At 51.0% G+C, this 18965-nt stretch overlaps 1 protein-coding gene across 4 annotated transcripts; it reads right to left on the bottom strand.

Moving 5' to 3' along the window:
* Positions 1–1955: 1955 nt before the first annotated feature.
* Positions 1956–14124, bottom strand: SPINT1 (serine peptidase inhibitor, Kunitz type 1). 4 transcript variants are annotated; one of them, XM_081158119.1, is made up of 11 exons: positions 13844–14124; positions 13046–13579; positions 5960–6087; positions 5614–5752; positions 5358–5528; positions 5157–5183; positions 4699–4824; positions 4539–4589; positions 3640–3810; positions 3382–3429; positions 1956–2949 (listed from the first exon to the last, which is right to left on the bottom strand). In XM_081158119.1, the coding sequence occupies exons 2-11, from the start codon at positions 13500–13502 to the stop codon at positions 2738–2740; spliced, it is 1530 nt and encodes a 509-aa protein (XP_081014245.1). In that variant the 5' UTR covers positions 13503–13579; positions 13844–14124; the 3' UTR covers positions 1956–2737. The 4 variants fall into 4 exon arrangements, with proteins under 4 accessions (XP_081014245.1, XP_081014243.1, XP_081014244.1 ...); XM_081158117.1 differs by having other exon boundaries at positions 5310–5528; positions 13844–14105; XM_081158118.1 differs by having other exon boundaries at positions 5310–5528; positions 13769–13851.
* Between the last annotated feature and the right edge of the window lie 4841 nt (positions 14125–18965).

The following is an 18965-nucleotide window of genomic DNA, read 5'->3' as shown; positions in this document are numbered from 1 at the left end:
AGGGACAAGAAGGCATTTGAGGCAGAGGCAACTGCCTGTGCAAAGGAAGGGAGGCATGAGATTGTGAGAAAGGAGTCATTTGGGTGGGGATGGACAGAGGACAGCTGGGAAGCCACAGGGATAAGGAACAATTTGGGAACCAAATTGTTGTGTTGCAGTATTTGCATCTGTTCTGCTTGTGCTACAGAGTGTAACTCCAGGAGAGCAAGGGCGGCATCTCAGTTTTCATTGCTTCACGCCCGACACCTGCTTGGGACTGTGTCCTCTGCTCAAACCCTTGCAGCTAAGAAAACAGCCAGCAGCCAGTAGCGGTGAGAGCGCCCCCTAGTGGCCCCTGCTCGCTCCCCACCGCCAGCAGCCTTGGCTGACCCAGGAGTGCCCTCCCTCCACCCCAGCGGTTCTTCACTAGGATGGAGCTTTGCCTGGCAGGGTCTCACTTCGTCTCTATCCTTCCCTAAGAGGAGGATGTTCCCTTCGGTCCAACAAACACTTACTAAGCACTTACTCTGTGTCGATCATCATTCATCACCTCAGCCCTGGAAATGCTTTTAGAGAACCAAGGGATGATGGGAGTTTGACGAATGCTGTTGGGACCAGAACAGGGAGCAAGACTGGAGCACTGAAGGATGGATGAGTAGCTGACAAATTAGGAAGCAAATACGCAGGCCCCACGAAATGGGAAGAGCCAAAACAAGGTAACAAGCTCAACCCCCTGCCATCTACTCAACATTTAGCAAACCACTACATTTACTAAGGGCATGGAGCATGCCGAGACCCAGAGATGACTAAGACACCATCTGTGTCTCCAGCTCAACCCAATGGAAAGGAAAATGGGGTGCTCTGTGCTCAGGGTCCTGTTAGCAGACACAGGGGTGTGAAGCAGGGAGTGTCATCCAGTTGGGTAGAACTTAAGTTTAGGCTTAAAGAGGAGAAACGGGGAGGTGTCTAGGATGAGTACAATAGGCACAAAAACATAGAGGCATGAAAGTTACCCATCAAAAGGCCCATCCTGGGGTGTTGGGACCCTCTGTTTCTTGATCTGGGTGTTTGTCTTCTGGGTGTGTGCAGTTATGGAAATTAGCCCCCAAGCTCTCACGTTGCCATTTTATTTTTCTGTAGAGCACTTAGCACAATCTAAGTCTTTTGTAAGACTAGACTGGAGCCATAGTTAGGGCTTACATCCAGTCTCCCTGTACTAGCTCGAAGACTTTGAGAACTTTGTCATCAGTTTCCTCATCTGTAAAATGGAGATTATAGTACCTTCATCACAGGGTTGTGTCCCGAGACATGTCAAGCATTTACACAGTGCTTTGTATGTGCTTATCTTGACAAGACCAAATTTCTAATGATTGGCAGTACTTAGTACATAGGAGCTCAATAATTTGTTGAATAAATGAAGAAATGAATTAAAACATGATTTTTATTTTATTTTTTGGCACCAAGATGTGGCTCAAACAAAGGGAGGGATGTGGGTGGGAATGGAGTACCTCAACCAAAGGCTCCTGGGTAAGAGTTCAGAGTCTGGGAAGCAGCAACACTCCTGTAAAGCCAAGGCTTCTGTAGGTGGGGAGACAGTGGTGACCTAGGCCAGATGGGACCTGTGTCCCTAGCCCCAACACCAAAGGGAATGAAGATAAGCAACAGGGCTCGAGTTAGTGTGCCCGCCTCCCTCTCTTCAACTACACAGGCTTGTTGCCTGGATCAAAGCACAAGAAATACTTCACAGAAGCATGGTAGCTTCGTTGGGCCCCCTACTCCCATGGCCCTCTCACCCTCCCCTCTGGTGGTCAAACTTGGCACTTCTCTCCACCCTCAGGGGCTGGGGCAGTTTCGGGAAGGGTGGGAAAACCTGCTAAACAGGGTGGCCAAAGCCTGAACCGGTTGGACTAGGCGGTCACATCTCCCCCCAGCAGCCCTTGTCCCTCTCCTGGCCCACAGAGCAGAGAGAAGCCCCATAGAACAAACCATTTTATTACACTGTGGGTGGACTGGAGCCTGTGGGAAGTGGGGGAGTTCTGGGGGTGTGGTGCCGGAGAGCCCAGGGGAGTGCAGGGAGCTTGGGGCAGCTCTGGTTCCATGTGCTAGGTCAGGCCAAATTGGGGTTCACTCTTGAGGGAAGGGGAGAGGCAGCAGAGGCCAGATAACCACTTTCCACTCCTCTCATCCACTCCCATGACATTAAATAAACAAAAAGCAACTCTGTACAGCATAAAATACATAGGGAGGTCCTTAACCCCGCTCTGAACTGTGCAGAGTGGGAAGGGTAGCTCTGCAGGACAGGGTTGGGGCCTCCAGCTTCTGTCGCTGCCCAGGCCCCTTCCCAATGCCACGGTGTGGGGCAGGCAGCTTTGAACAGGAAACAGACCTCCACCTTCCTCTGAAATCCAAGGTAAGCAGGTCCATCATATTCCTGACTCAAAGGCTGTCTCTCCTTTCAGGCACTGGAGCTTTCTCAGGAACAAGTGTCCTGAGCTTAGCTGAAAGGGGCTAGAGACCTGGCCTCTGAGGCAGAGAGGCCTGAGAAACGGGAGGAAGGGTCTGGTCCCAAAGTCTTTCCCAGCCCAGGCCTCCTTCTTGGCAAGGAGGAAGAGGGGCCAGGTGAAAGCTGGTGAGAGCTAGTGAGAGCTCGTGAGAGCCTGTGAGAGCCCGTGAGAGCCCGTGAGTGCCCATGAGAGCCCATGAGAGCCCATGAGAGCCTGTGAGAGTCCCAGGCTGAAGAGCCAAGGCAGCCCCAGGCTCAGAGGGGTCGGGTGGTATGGTTATAGACCAGGTGCTCCGTGTCCTCGGTGGTGGAGACTGTGGAGCTGGCGGGGGTAGGGGGTGGGGGGTGGCCGTGGCGGTATCCGTGGAAGCCCTTTCTCTGGTTCTTGAAGAAGCAGTACCCCAGGATGGATACCACCACCACGATGCAGATGGTCAGGAGCACTGCAACAGCCACCTCCGCGGAGCCTGGGGGAAGAAAGGGCAGAATGAGGAGCTCCTGGGGCCTGCTCAGTTCTGATGCCCACAGTCCATTCTGTATGGAAAGGACCAAGTCAAATGGATGCCAGATGTGGAAGGACCTCCAGCACATGAACAGCTAAACGGCTCCATTGGGAGCTCAGTGGGACAGATTCTGATGGGCCTCGGTCCTCAGCTCCAGGTTGCTCTACTTACAGGTAGCTCGGAGAAAGGCCTGCGACTGACGGCCTTTACTGTGCATCCATGCACTTTACTGTGCTTCCCTCCCCTGCCATGGTAGGTATCACTAGCTTGTGACACTCTGTCCCTCTAGCCAACCTCGGGATCCTTCTCCACACAGGTTTAGGCAGTCACAACCAACTATGGAGTTGATTCTTGAGTTGATACTACTCATTGGTAACAGGGCAGACCAGGGCTTACCTATGTTGGGAATGGGGCTTTCCCGTCGCAGACCAAACACATCTTTCTCTACAAAATGATGGGGGAGAGACAAGTCAATATTAAGGGCTGACACTCAATTGCTCCCCAGTGCCTCAGACTCCCCATTGTCATCTTCTCCCACCCCCATTTCAGGGGCTCTGAGGACTCAGTGTAACCAGCCCAGGCTTTGGGACAGAGCAGAATGCTCTAGCTAAGCCTTTCCCCTCCCCATCTTCCAACCCCCACTGCCCTGCTCACTGGAGATGCCACGACAGGACTCAAGACACTGCTGCTCCTCCTCAAAGTTGTTCTTGTTGCCATAACAACCGCCATAGGTAAAGCGGGCACAGTGTTCCCTGAAGGGGTTGTAGTACCAGCGTGGGATGCTCTCCTTACAGAGGCCCGTGTCTGGTAGGTCCACACAGTGTCCTGGGGGTGAGGAGAAGGCAGAGGGGTAAGCAAGGCCACTAGCTACCAAGCTCCGCAAGGTTGCTGCCTGCCACCTCCCAACCTTTGTCACATTGTGGTTCAGTGAGGGCCTCAGGGGCCCCAGAAACATCTGGCCCATTTGCAGTGCTGCCAGAAGCAAGAAAGACAAGTCCTGGAGAGTAATTTTAGGCACAGAAGTAACTACCCTGCCTCACATAACAATTTCTTTTTCAATCTTTCAGCTGTTGTGATTGTGTCAAGGTCTCGGTTTTCGCTCTAGCACTGGTGGTCTACCTTTTACCAGAAACGGCTCAGGGTCTAAGCCTTGGCAGGCACCCATGTCCAGCTAAAATTCATTAACGTTGTATTATTCTACTGTACTTATTTTAATAGTCAATCTCAAGTTGTGGCATGTAATAGTGACTTTCCATTTACGGTAGTGATGTGAAATTTCCTTTTAATACATTAAGTTAAAAGAGTAATTGATTAATAAAAAACATTAATTAAATTCCATCTCAGTGATTTGTGGGCACGGCTACATTTCTGAAGGTGTTAAGAGGCTGACTATGCTTGGGATACACAGTCAAAGAAGAGAACTGGGAGCCTACCCTGGCTCTTTCTGCCCACAGCCTGGTAGACACAGCAAGCCCTTTCAGCACAGTGACAGGATGAGTGAGGATGACAGTGCCAGCGCCTGCCCTCACCCAGAGGACCTGGGGGCATCTCACCTTTGTCACTGGGGAAATGGAAGTTCTGCAGCTCCTCGAAGCCACTGGCATCTGCAAAGATGAAAGATTAGAGGCCCAACAGCAGTCTCCCAGGGGTGCAGGTGAATGGTCAGGACGTCCCCCTCTGCTGCCCACCACCCCTCCATGTCCCAGGCCTCACATTTTTCACAGGTGGCCTCGTCAGAGGCGTCGGGGCAGTCGGGAGTGCCATCACACTCCAAAAAGCTGTCGATGCAGCAGCCATCGCTGCAGTGGAACTCGGTGGGGTGACAGGTGCCAGAGCACACTGGGTGGGGGGAAATGGGATGGAGGGTGAGGTCATACTCCAGCAGAGGCCAGCAAGTACCATGGGTCCATCATCTACCTGGCCCTCTCTACCCCAACAGAGCATCATGACATATCCCCTATTTCCCCACCTGTCCCCCATGAACTCGTCTACACACGAACTGGGTAGATCCTGATAGGAGGATGCTAGGCTGCAAGGGATGGGGTGCTTGTGGACCGTCCACATACTATGAAGGCAGGAATGGTATGGGCAAAAGCAGCTTGTGAAGGGCATGCACATAATATAGGCTGAAGATCTCGCAGGAGAGGAATAGGGAAAGGAGCAAAGCCTACCTGGATGGTGCCTTTCCTTGGAGGGACCTGGGAAAGAGAAAAGAAAAAAGTGAGGAGACAGGGCCAGGCCCCAGCATGGATGAGCTGATGGGGGACCTGGGAATGTGGGGCTCTCATGCCCACCACCCTGACTGCTGAAGAGAGACCACCCACCTTGAGGGAAAGTCGTCTGAGCCCCAAGGATGCCGTGCAAAGGCCCACCTTGTACACCGCGGCAGGCTAGCTTGCACTCTTCCTCCCGAAGGTAATTGTTCTTGTTGCCCAAGCAACCGCCATAAACGAAACTCTTGCAGATCTGTTCTGTGGGGTCATAGTACCAGCGGGGGAAAGAACCACGGCAGCGGCCCACCTTTTTGGTTACAAGGCAATATTCTGTGGGGAAGAAAGCTTGTGAGGGGCATCTACGGGGCCAATCAACAGAGGGGGGTGACTCCAGATGCCGCCTCCCCCCCTTCACCTTCTGTCTGCTTGGCGGAGAGAACGGTGACTGTGATGTTGGCCGTGCTCTCTGGCTCGTCTGAGCTGGCCAAAGTCAGCTGGAATAGGTAGGTGCCTTCCTTGAGTCCCCATAGTTCCACCTGGTCCAGATCTTTCCTCTACACACAGGAGTGGCCATTAGGCTGGGACCCCCTGATGCCCTTGGGCTACTCCAGGTCCTCCCAGCCATGCAACCCCCCAGGGAGAACAAAGGGACTTGCTATTAAATGTATCCTCAGCTTCTATCCACCTTGGCCTATAGGCCCAGAAAGAAAGGAGGTACAGGAGAGCTGAGGTGGAATCAGGGAGCCAGACCAGTGTCTCACCTCTACCCTGATGTCCGGGTCACCCTGCAGCAGATGCCAATCTGTGTTCTCCATATCCTTCAGTACCACAGGTTCCTGGGGCTGTACCTTCAAGTCTATGCCTGCCCAGATCTTGGGGAGCCGAGACCCTAGGGGAAGGTGAGGTAAGGTCAACTTTCACTGAATGGACCATCTAGATCTCTCCTGGGGTGGGGAGCTATATGGGCCACACCTAGACCAACCTAGGACTCAGCAGCCAGCATGGGGCACAGGTGGGAACCCACAACTAAACGATTTTCTTACTCTATTTACATAATGTCTTTAGTGTATTAATGACTTTTTTATGTTGTAAGACTCACTTTCTGAAACCAATTACTGTATAGCATGTGCCATCTGATTCCATTTAGGGAAAAAAAATGTTTTTAGGGGAGGCTTATTCCTATCTTCTATAGTAAGTAGGTCTTGTGCTAACTGCTTAAAAAAGTTAAGGCAACAATAATGTCCTGGCCAGTTTGGCTCTATGGTTAGAGCGTTGGCCTGTGGACTGAAGGGTCCCAGGTTCGGTTCCGGCCAAGGGCACGTATCTCAGTTACTGGCTCAATCCCCGGTGGGGGCACTTGTGGGAGGCAACCAATTGATGTGTCTCTCTCACATCGATGTTTCTCTCCCTCCCTTCCACTCTCTCTGAAAAGCAATAGAAAAAATATCCTCAGGTGAGAATTTTAAAAAAAAGTTAAAGTAACAATATTTTTGAAAAGCAAATAAGTAAATGTGGAATTAACACCTATCACTGCCTGTTCTCTGCTGCTGACAGAGGCCAAAGCACAGAGTCCCCAGGCAGCAACATGGCAAGTCTTGGTGTTCCAGGGTGAGTGGCCACAGGAAGAGGGTGCCTTTGCCACCTCAGATAGACCCTGCCTCCAGTTATGAGAGGGTCTAAGGGAACCACACTCTCCCTCAACCTGACAGTGCCTGTGTCTGAGGCTTCTCTCAGTTTCTGGTTAGGGGCTGGAGAGAGAAAGAAAGCATAAAGCAGGATTCCCACCTGTAGTGGGTTGAATGGTGGCCCCCCCAAATACATGTCCATGTCTAACGTCCAGAATTCATGAATGTGAATTTATTTGGAAAAAGGATCTTTGCAGAAGTAATCAAGTTAAGCATTCCCACATGAGATCATCCTGGATTAGCTGGGTAGATGCTAAAGCCAGTGACAAATGTCTTTACAGGAGATTTTTTAAAAAAATATTTTTACTGATTTCAGAGAGAGGAAAGGAGAGGGAGAGAAAGAGAGAAACATCAATGATGAGAGAATCATTGATCGGCTGCCTCCTACACGCCCCCTACTGGGGATCGAGACGCAACCCGGGTATGTGCCCTGACCAGGAATCGAACCATGACCTCCTGGTTCATGGGTTGATGCTCAGCCACTGAGCATCACACCAGCTGGGCATGACAAGTGTCTTTATAAAAGACAGGATAGAAGAACATAGAGTGAAGGAAGAAAAGGCTTTGTGAAGACAGAGGCAGAGACTGGAGTTATGCAGCCACAAGCTGAAGAAGCCCTGGAGCCACCAGAAACTGGATGAGGCAAAGATGGATCCTTTTCTAGGGTTGTCAAAGGCAGCGGAGCCCTGCCAACACCTTGGTTTTGGACTTCCGGCCTCCAGAACTGTGAGACAATAAATAAATTTCTGTGGTTTTAAGTCACTCAGTTTGTAATACTTGATTACAGCAGCTATAGGAAATAAGTACTGTCTTTGAGGGGATTAGAGTCCAGTTAGGCAGATGAGACCCAACAACATGAAGCAACATGGGAGAAAAGACCCCAAGAAGATGAAGCAATATGCACGTATGTGTACGGGGTAAGGAAGTGGATGGCATCAGAGAAGGGAGAGGCTCTGAAAGACTAGAAGAATAAGGGAAGATTTTTTTAGAGGAGAAAGGATTTTTTGATTCTTTTATTTTGTGTTTTTATTTGTTTGGTTATGGGGAAGAATGTGCTGTGTTGTTGATGACAACAGAAAACATGAGGTGCCAAAGCAGAGAGTTGAGGATTTGCAAGGCTGGCATGGTAACATTAAAGAGACAAGCTGGCCTGGACAGACCTCAAAGGGCCCTGAATGCTAGGCCAGGGCACGTGGACACAGGAGGAGTGACATTCAAATATTTAACAATTGGTGGTACAGGTAGGGGACACCAGCTGTGAGAAGCGGTGCAGAGTCCTAGAAGCCCTGGCTGCAGCAGATATTGACCTCCTAGATGCAGGATAGAGGTCCAGGAGTGCTAAGGCAGGGCGGAGGGCCTGGGGAGCAGGAGCTCTCTGGTTTACCATCTGTTTGGAATTATTTCTATGAAACAAGGAGGCTGGTGAGTGGACTGGTACAGTGGGTCAAGGCAGATGCAACAAGGGTGATCTGAATTAAGGGGCAGCTAAGGGAATGGAATGGAGGATGTCAGCAACAATGCTGGGCAGACACTTCAGGCTTCTGTGTCTGACAGGTTGGGAACTGAGGAGGAAGAGGCAGGGCACAGGCAGAAGTAAAACCAGATCCAGAGTAATTGTGCAGGTTCAGTGACAGAGAATTTAAATTTGAGGGAAGTAAGACCATCCAGAGGGGAGGTACACAGTGGGAGCTCCAGAGAGGCCACGGTTGGAAACAGATCTGGAGTCATAATTAACAAAGCTGCCACTTGCTGGATCTATACTCAGCACCACGCTGGGTACTTGACCTGCATTATTCACAACAGGGGTAGGCAAATGAGGCCCACAGACCAAATCCAGCCTACCGCCTAGTATATTTTCAAATGGTTGAAAAAAATCAGAATAATAATCTTTTGTGACATGTGATAGTACATCAAATTCAAATGTGTCCGAACCAGCCTTGCCTATTGGGTTACATATTGCGGACGGCTGCTTTCACCTCACAACAGCAGAACTGAGTAGTTGCGACAGAGATGGTATGGTCCACAAAGCCTAAAGTATTTACTGTTTGAAACTTTATAGAAAGTTTGCTCACCCTGATCTATATCACCTACTTTCCTAAACACCCTGCCACAACTGCATTCTTATCCCTCCTTCCAGAGGAGAAAACTGGCACCAGAGAGGTTAAATGACTTGCCCAGGGTCACTCAGTTTCTATAGGGCAGAGCTGGGATTTGAACTCTGCTCTGTCTGACTCCATAGCTCATTCTCTCTCCAAAATACCATGCTGCCGGCCACCTACTTGCTTAGAAGTGTAATTTGATTGCTTTTATAATCTTGGGGGTTTTGTTTTTAGTTTAGGTAATACATGCACAGGACGTGAATTCAAAGAGTACAAAAGTGAGAAGTTCCCTCTTCTCCTTAACCCCCAGGCATCTCTTTCCAGGGGCACCTACTCTTCCTAGTTTATGTGTGTGCATGTGTGTATGACTATCGATAGTATTGAGTTCATAAGCATGCAACATAGAGTTTCTTTTCTTTTTCATTGCACAGTACTTGTTGCATAAATACTCCATAATTTACAACTTATTTAACCATTCCACCAGTCTCCTCTTGATTTAGTTTTCCCTCCCTCCCTCCCTCCTTCCTTCTCTAACAACAACTAAACCATGCTGCCTTGGAGTTTATTATTATTATGAAAATATCACCACAGTATCCAATGATAGGGTGTGTTGGCAGACATCGTGATCTTCCCCATTCTTTGCTATTATAAGCAATGCTACAGCGAACAACTTGCTGGGAAGCTGTGTTACACACGCATAAGCATAGCCACAAAACGAATTCCTACAAGTGGAATTGTGATGAAGGTAATATGCAGGCTATCCAGTTGCTTAGAAGTGTAATTTGATTGCTTTTATAATCTTGGGGGTTTTGTTTTTAGTTTAGGTAATATATGTACATGACGTAAATTCAAAAAGTACAAAAGGGTAGTGAGAAATTCCCTCTTCTCCTTAACACCCAGGGTCCTCTTTCCAGAGGCATCTACTCTTACTAGTCTCCACCCATGTTTTGATAGATATTGCCAAACTGCCCTTCACAGAGGCTCTACAGAGGGCATGTCCAATGTAAGAGGGAGTTCAAAGGAAGAAGAGAAGGTAAAGAAATAAGAGCAGCTGGCTGGGGGCTGAGTCACAAGGATTCCTCTTTGATGAGGCAGAGAAAGCAGATACAATGGAGGACTCACAGAGGGTGGTCACAGACAGATGAGAAAACCAGGACACACAGTGACAGCAAAGGGATAGGAGGGGAGAGCTTCCACAGAGAAACATGTCACATGATGCAGAGCCTACAAGAGTGTGAAAAGGAGATCTGGGTTCCAGGGGTTGAGGGGAAATAAAACCAGGAGAGCAGGAAAGTGTTTGTTTGGAACTGCCCCCCAGCCCGGGAGCTTGGCTGGAGATCAGAAGACCAACAGGGGCTAGCCCCAAGGCGACCTCTGAGAGACAAAGCAAAGGGGGCAGTGACTGGGAGGACCCTGTTCCTCCCTCCTTGCATTTTTCAGAAAGTAATCAGCTATCTGAAAGAGGAAAGAAGACAGACTACTTGGCAGTCTACCTAGCAGACAGACAGGCTAGCCCCACCAGCACCCAAGGTGGAAGAGGCAGGCAGAGTGATGTGTCAGACTTCGGGCCCAGTCAGCAATGTCCACCCCCACACAGCTGGTTGTCTCTAAGCCTCAGTGCCCAGGAGCAAGGGGCAGATGACCTGTCCTACCACGCCCTCCTTCCCACCCCCAAGAGAGCAAAGGGCCAGAGTGGTAATAACGCCAGTCTCTCCTCCAGCTGCCAGCCTCAGGACATCTCTAGGCAAACACAGACTCCACGTCCTAAGCCACTCCAACAGAAAGGGGGAGAAAGCAGAAGAGGAAGGAGCAGGGTTCTCAGGAGGCCACAGGAATCTGGACTGGACTGGCCTGGCCACAGGCAGGGAAAGGGGAACAAACACACTCTGAGGAGCATTTCTCTACCTAATAAAGGAATCAAAGGCTTAGAAGCACCTACCCACCTTGCCTGACATAATGACTTTATCTTGCTCTTACCTACCTCCAACCTCTCTAGCTGGACTCAGCTGAGAATGGGTTCCTTGACACCACACAACTTCCCCCATTCCCCAAAGCACTGCAACACCCTGAAAATGGCCTGGACCTCACACCCAGCCCAAGCCCTACCCTGCTCCCTAAGTGCCCAGGAAATCCCTACTCCATCCTGTCTTGTGCTAAACAGACTAATCTGGGGGTGGGACGAGTCCAGATAAGGAAGACTGGTTTCAAGACCATGTGCCCCTGTCCAGCTCAGCTCCCTGACCAAACCCCAGAGTTTCAGGCCCTGACTGGCCTGGGAATAGGACTCCCAAGGGGCCACTGTCAGCGCATGATGGGCACAGGAGGCTCAGGTCAATTAGAGTCATCACCACCTACACTCTCTGCCACTTCCTTGTGGAACAGGCTCAGGTCCTGGCCCAGTGGGACTTGGTGGCCCAGCCTGGCCAGAGATGGTTCCCCGTCCTGGAGACCCGGGAGAACTCTTTGAAGGAGAGGAAGAAAAGTGGGCCCTTAACCTGGGAGAGACTAGTCCAGAAAAGGGCTGGAGAGGACAGTCCCTTATCCACTTTCCAGAACTGAAACCACCCCCAGACTCAGCCCCAGCCCAGTCCTGGCCCTTGGGCTCTGGCTCTGCTACCTGTTGGGCTGTCTTGGATCAGAAACAGGTTCCTTCCAGAAAGGTGGTCCTGTGTGAAAAACAGCACAGGACTTTTTTTTTTTTTTTTTTTAATATATCTTTATTGATTTCAGAGAGAGGAAGGAAGAGGGGGAGAGAGAGAGACATAGAAACATCAATGACGAGAGTCATTGATCGGCTGCCTCCTGCACACCCCCTACTGGGGGTTGAGCCTGCAAACCCCGCATGTGCCCTGACCGGGAATAGAACCGAGATCTCTTGGATCATAGGCCGATGCTCAACCACTGAGCCATGTGGGCCGGGCAACAGCACAGGGCTTTTTGAGGTCCTACCTAGGGTTGAGTCCCAGGTCTACCATTTATGGACAAATTATTTAATATGGGAGTCAGTTTCCTAATCTGAAAAATGGGATGATGACTAATAGCACCCTTTTCAGAGGTGGTTGTCATGAGGCCTCAGTGAGAGGGTGAATGAAATAGTACAGCAATCACAAAGCTGTAAAGTGCTAACAGAGGTTATCAGTGGTGACCCATCCCTGCCCTGGAGCCCCACCTGGCCAGGACAGCAGGTGGAGAGAATGGGGAACGAAGGTCTCTGGAATGGCCCTGATCCCAACTAATTGCTCAGTCCCAGGAGGAAAGAGGAGGAGCCCCGGCCCCCACTTTGCCCTTATCCCCGGAAGTAAACAAGATGAGCAGACAGCTTGGCTACTAGATCCTAAGGCAGGGAGAGAGAGTCCTGCCTGGCTCACGCAAAACACACCTGCCTGGACAGCTGACATCCCTCCCCTACAAGGTATACATAGTGGTGAACTGACTCACCCACAACCCTTCTCACCCCCACCCCAGAGCCTATGGCTACTGTGCCCACACACGCCCCCCTCCCCTTTTGGGTCAACCCCAGACTGGACTTGTTCTTTAGTGTCTGGGGTCTGGAAGTTTCCCCCAGACCACCAAAGGCCAATAGGCTGGGGAAGGGGTGCAGAGATGCTAACCAGTCCCATGTCCATCAGTGGAGGAGGAGACTCTCCTTCACCAGGCTCGCTTGACAGGGCCTCAAAGTGCCTCAGACTGGGCTAGGCCTGGGGGTGCCTGGCCCAGGGGGTGCCTGCTAGTTACCAGGAGGCCTCCAGACAGCTCATTCCCTGACTCAGAAGCATATCAGGGCCAGAAATCGAGAATCCCAGGAACTGTCTCCTCCACTCCACACACACATCCCAGAGCACCAGCCCATTCAACACCACCCTGAATTCAGGATGTCACCCCTCCTCACTCACCAAGCCCGTCCTTTGTTTACTGTTTATACTGCCTCCTTCTAAGGAGGAGGTGGTAGAGAATGGGACTCTTCTCATGAACCCCTTTCCGAAGCTCTCCTCTTCCAGGACTCCAGAACCAGCCCCTTTTCTGAGTCTCCCCAAACCCATCCATCGCCGCACCCCCGTCTTACCTCCAAAGCCCTGAGTCCGCAGCTCGCGGTAGGAGCTGTAAACCTCCCTGGTGAGGTAGTTGACGAAGCCCTCCTTGGGCGCGAACTTGCACACGAAGTTCTGCTCGTAGAGGCAGTTGATGAGAAAGCAGGCGGCGACGGCGTCCTCCCCGCCGGCCGGCTGCAGCTCCACCAGCGCCAGGTTGCAGCTCTGGGTGGTGCAGCAGGCGCGCACGCAGTCCCGGCCCCGGCGCACGGGGGGAGAGCCCAGGAAGGTGGCCCCGTTGCTGACCGAGGCGTCGGTGTCGAGCACGAAAGCGGGCACCCCGGGGGTAAAGCGGTCCAGGCAGGCGGCTCCAGCGGGCAGCGCGGGGGGCGTGGGCGGCGGCCCGGCGTCGGCGCCCGACAGGCCGAGCGCACACAGGAGCCACCAGGCGACCGCCGGGACGCGGGCCTGGGGGAGGGGGCCGCCAGCCATCGTCTTCCCGGGGGCCGTCGCCCTCCTGCCGACCAGGGTCACCTTCACAGTGCTGGCCTCTGGGCTCTGCGTGCGACCTGAAAGAGGGGAGGAGACAGAGGTGGAGGCACCCGGGATCAGCCGGGGAGCCGGATCCGCCCCGGAGACATCGAGGAGAGGCGGTCCGGCCCGGAGGAAGTGAGGGGGAGGGCTGGGGAGCACGGAGCACCCCGGGAGACCCGGCCGCCAGGCCCACGGCCCAAAGGACGGCTAAGGAGGTCACGTACCCGGACACACGCGCGAGCGCGGAACAAAGGGCCAAACATGCTCCGAACCCGCTCCGCCTCCCGGGCCCAGGTTACCTGCGCAGGTGATTGGGGTGGGGCCCGGCCCGAGGTTCCGGTCCCGGCTTCCTGCGCGGTTCCGGCCGCCGCTTCCGCCCAGGTGCGGGGTGCCCTGGAGACCCGCCTTCTCCTCCCCCTAGTTTCTGGTGAAACTGAGTCAGCGCGCCCGGGCGGGGCGGGCATTAACCCTGGCGCCGCCGCCCCAGCCCACGCCCAAGCGCCTCGCCCCGCGCTTCCCAGCCCGGCTTCCTGGGCACCCCTTCCGCGGCCCCAGGATCCCGACTCCTCCCCCTCAGCCTGCTCCCCGGAGGGGGTGAGGCCCCCGGCGCCCGACGCCCGAGTGCGCCCCTGGAGGCTGCTCTACGCCCGCTGCACCGAGCCCAGCTCGCGGGGGGTGGGGCCGCGCCCCAGAACAGCACCCTGACCCCCGAAGATCCAGACACGCCAGGGCGCTCCAGTGAAGTCCGGCACCTGAGGGGCGGGCGTTCCGCGTGGGGCGGCTGCCTGGGCTTCCCTTTGGGGTCCGGAGCTGCATTCCCAGCCGCTGGCCTGAGGCGCCCGGGAAGGGGCTTGGGGTAGAAAAGGGGGAAAGCCCCACGCAAAAGACTTCGCCGACGTCGTCAGCCCTCGGGAAATCATTTCCATCTCGTGGCGGTAAGAGGTCCCAGAAGCTGTGTGGCTGCACCTATGATGAGTGGAATCCGGGTGCCTGCACCCGAGTCACCGTCCTTGCGGGTCCCGAGAAGCCCTTCATTCTGCCAGAGTGAGAAACAGGCGATTTCCCGCTACCAGGATAATGCGCTCCAGGGGAGGGAGCAGGAGACCCGTGAGCGCTGACACCGACTCCAAAGTAAACCGACGTGTAAACGACCGCGAGAAGGGGCCTCAAACCACAGGCGACCACCAGACCACCCAAGGCCAGTAGGCGGGGGAAGGGAAAAGAGATGCCAGACCTGGTGAGGGAGAGTCTCCTCCACTGGTGTGCTCGGGACTGGTTAGCATCTCTGCACCCCTCCCCCCCGCCTATTGGCCTTGGGTGGTCTGGTGGTCGCCTGTGGTTTGAGGCCCTTTCTCGCGGTCGTTTACACGTCGGTTTACTTTGGAGTCCGTGTCAGCGCTCACGGGTCTCCTGCTCCCTCCCCTGGAGCGCAGATTCCTTCCCCTCTACCACTAAGGGGATGCTCCTAGTGGAGAGTCCGCCGCTCTCTTCAAGTGAAATGCTATCCTTGGAAGCTAGAGGTTCCAGTTCACCAAAGTAGTTGAGTTAATGACCTTCACAGAACCGTAGATTCCTTGAAGCCATGCTCATTGCTTTTCCTGAATGAAGGACTCCCCTTAAAGACCATTCCTTACAGAGCAGGGTTGGTCCTATTAATGCTTTTCCAAAAAAGAGATTCCACACCTTTTCATGATGACTTAACCTTCCCCCCTCCATGAGAAAATTCTTCCTAATTTATTATCTAAACAGCTTTACCTATTAAGTCTTGTAGCCAACCCTTTGGTCATTTTCTGGCTGAACTGCAACATCTCCCAGCTGCCCACATTATGAGTGGGAATCTGGGGTCTGTCTCCCTTTCTCTGGATGTTCTGAGTTTTTTCACAGCCTCTGGCACAGTAGTGGACAGAGGGCAGTCAATGATGGTATGCTGGGAATGAAGTAGATGATTGTGCAGTTACTGGGAATAAAGGGTTTTGTGGTTTCATTCCTACCTCCCCCAGTACCTTATACATACCAAAATCCTAACAAGAGACTATTACCTTATGTACTATTATATTACCACAGATTTATCATTACATTCGTCATACACACCATTACAAAAACCTGCTTTTATCAAGCACCAATAGTGCCCAAACCCTGCTCCTCAATACTTCCCTCATATTGCCTCATATACTCAAACCAAGAAAGTAGGTACTATTTTTATCCCCATTTTACAGATGAGCAAACAGGCTCAGATGGTTATCTAACTGGTAGAGTCATGTGGCAGGTGGCAGAATGGGGATTGGAGTCCCATTCCATTGCTTCAGTGGGCTTTTCCACACTTGCAGTTCTGAGTTCAGATGGAAGTTCCACTCTCACCTCAGATTCAGCTTGACTGAAACAAAAACTCATTTTCAAGCGGTGAGCAGCCATTAGGTAAGAGCCTGCCAGGCACTTGACATATATAATTGCTAATGCTCAGACAACTCAGAATAGTTTCCACTTTGCAGAGAAGTTTACTAACTCTGTCAAGGTCACATGAAGAGTGGGAGGCAGGCCTGTATAGGGGTTGAGCTTGCGGACTACTGGGTTTAATTCTCTCCTCTGCCGCTTCCTCTTGGTGTGCCTTAGGCAAGTTATTCAGTCTCTCTGTGCCTTAGTCTCCTTGTTTACAAAATAGGGCTTCATGGGGTTATTATGAGGATTAAATGAATTAATACAGAAAAAACATGTGACACCATGAGTGCTCAATAAGTGTTACATGAAAAAAGTGACAGAACCAGAATTTTATCCTGTCTCTCTGACATTAAAAACTATACTTTTCTGCCCTGGCCAGTGTAGCTCAGTCTGTTGGGCGTCATCCCATCCTCTGATACACCAAAAGGTTGCCGGATCAACTCCAGGTTAGGGTTCTTGGCTGGGTTTTGGGCTCTCTTCTTTCCTCTCTCTCTAAAAATCAATAAAAAACAAACAAAACTACACTTTCCCCACTACTTTAAGCTGCTTCTGACACACTAAAAAGAAAAACTACATGTGAGAGGGAAAAAGATAGTCCAACAAAATGGTGAAAGTGATGGCATTTGAAGTGGAAATATGGAGTAAGATTTTCTTTTTAGTTTTTAAATTATTTTCTAAGTTCCTTTAGTGAATGTGGCCTGCTTCCATAATGAAGAGAGAAATACATCATGATTACCTCCACATTCCTCATATTTAACTCCAAATTGCTCTTCTCTCCACATTTTCTCCCGGCCTCATTGCCCCAGTCACTTCGGAGTTATGTGTACCCCCTGTCTTTCCTTGGACTTTCCCTGCGAACATCCAGACAGCCCCTGGGTCCTGACAGTCTTCCCTGGTAATCGCTCATATCTATCCCTTCTTGTTTATTGACACCGCTGTCCTTGCTCTGGGCTTTGTGCCAGCTTCCAGATGGACTTCCAGCACCCTGCACACTGCATAAGATTCCCTCCTCCAGCCCTGCCTTCATCTGCCCTTCACCTGTTCAGACCCTCAGTGACCCCCAAGAGCCTCTCTGACAGTGTGTACAGAGCCAGCTGTTACCTGGATGGATTCATGAAATTCTGTCTGTGGAGAGGCAGAGAGTGTCAGAGCTGTTGGGGGCCTTAGTTAAAGGCCTTCCCCTTACATAGAGGAAACTGAGGTCCAGAGATTTGTCCTTGATTTGTTCAGAGACATACAGCTAGTATGTGGCAAAGGCCATACCATACTTAAAGTCTCTTGACTGCCAATCTTGGGCCCTTTCTGTGATTATGACCTGCCTTTCTACAAAGCATTTCCAGATGATATTGTTTTCAAATTCTATATTGCAGGCCCAGGGGCAGGTGTCTGGATGAATTAGCTCTTTTGTTAGACCATTTGGCTCCCTCTCCCTTTGTTAACTTGGAGAAGAAAAGGCCAGGATTTATGCTATAGTCTTCATTTCCTTTGAGGTCAAACAAGTATGCCCTGGCAGGTGTGGTTCAGTTGGTTGGAGTATCATCTGGTACACCAAAAGGTTGTGGGTTCGATTCCCAGTCAGGGCACATACCTAGGTTGTGTATTAGATCCCTCACCCACCCCGTCAGGGTGAGTACTTGATGTTTTTTTCTCTCTCTCCCCTTTCCTCTCTCTCTAAAGTCAATAAGAACGTATCCTTGAGTGAGGATTAACAACAAAAAAAGGTGGTAGACCAGACCTCACCTTTCTATATGTGCAGGCTGCTCCTCCCACCAAGAGGGGGCGTCTATCTTTTCCCTCCCTTTGAATCTGTAACTTGCTTGGACCAATAGGACATAGCAGAAGTGGTATCAGATGATTTTTAGGCTTCAGCCTTGTGGCTTCCATTTGTCCTCTTTAGAACCATTTGTAATGTATAGACGTTTACCCTGTAGGAGAGAGGCCACCCAAAGAGAGCAGGAGAGACTGTCAGGGAGAGAGAGGGGTCCAGCTATCTCACAGCCAACCCCAGCTGAGGAGCTGCATTAAGCATTCTTAGCCCCAAACTAGTTGCCCCAGCAAAGATTAGCCGGACCTGCCAAGCCCTGCCCAAGTTGCTGATTCATAAACAAATAAATGGATGTATTTGTTTTTAGCCTTTAAATTTTGGGATGGTTTGTTATATGGCAATAATAACTGAAACAGAAGGATAATATATTTACAGAATAAATTTTAGTTTTAATAGTCTAAGCAAAAGCCCACTAATTTCCTTGATTATGCAGAATCAAGGATTTTTTTTTTTATAAGGAATTTGGGGAAAGTATGCAATATTTTTTAAGGTAAGTTCATTGTCATTGGTTTAATCTTTATTTAAAGGAGACTGGTCCTTTCAGATACTGCTGCAGCCCTAAAAGGGGCATTTTTGAAGAATTTTTAAAATTTGATTTTTAGAGAGAGAAGAAGGGAGAGGGAGAGAGAGAAACATTGATGTGAGAGCAAAACACCGATTGGCTGTCTCCTGCATGCCCCCTACCCGAGATCCAGTCTGAAACCTGAACATGTGCCCTGACCAGGAATCAAACGGGCAACCTTTCAGCGCATAGGATGATGCCCAACCAACTGAGCCACACTAGCCAGGGAGAGAATTCTTTTTTTTAATCATGGAAGATGATGAATTTAGCAGAAATTGTACTTGCAAACTCCTCAAAGATAATTACAGACACAAGGTATCCTTTTAAAAGTGTCCCAAATTAAATCAAAGGCACATCATCAGGTTAAATACGACATTAAGAATTCATTTAATTTTTTTTTTTAATCCTCACTGGAGGATATTTCTTCCATTGCTTTTCAGAGAGAATGGAAGGCGGGGGGTGGGGGACATCAATGTGAGAGAAACACATCAATTGGTTGCCTCCTGCACTCACCCCAACTGGGCCAAGATTGAGCCTGCAACCGAGGTCCGTGTCCTTGACCGGAATCGAACTGAGACCCTTTAGTTCACCAGCTGAT

The sequence above is a fragment of the Miniopterus schreibersii genome, assembly GCF_964146895.1.
Source record: "Miniopterus schreibersii genome assembly, chromosome: 1".
Taxonomy (NCBI): domain Eukaryota; kingdom Metazoa; phylum Chordata; class Mammalia; order Chiroptera; family Miniopteridae; genus Miniopterus; species Miniopterus schreibersii.
The sequence above is the reverse complement of the archived record's forward strand: the minus strand, read 5'-3'. Positions and strand labels throughout refer to the sequence as shown.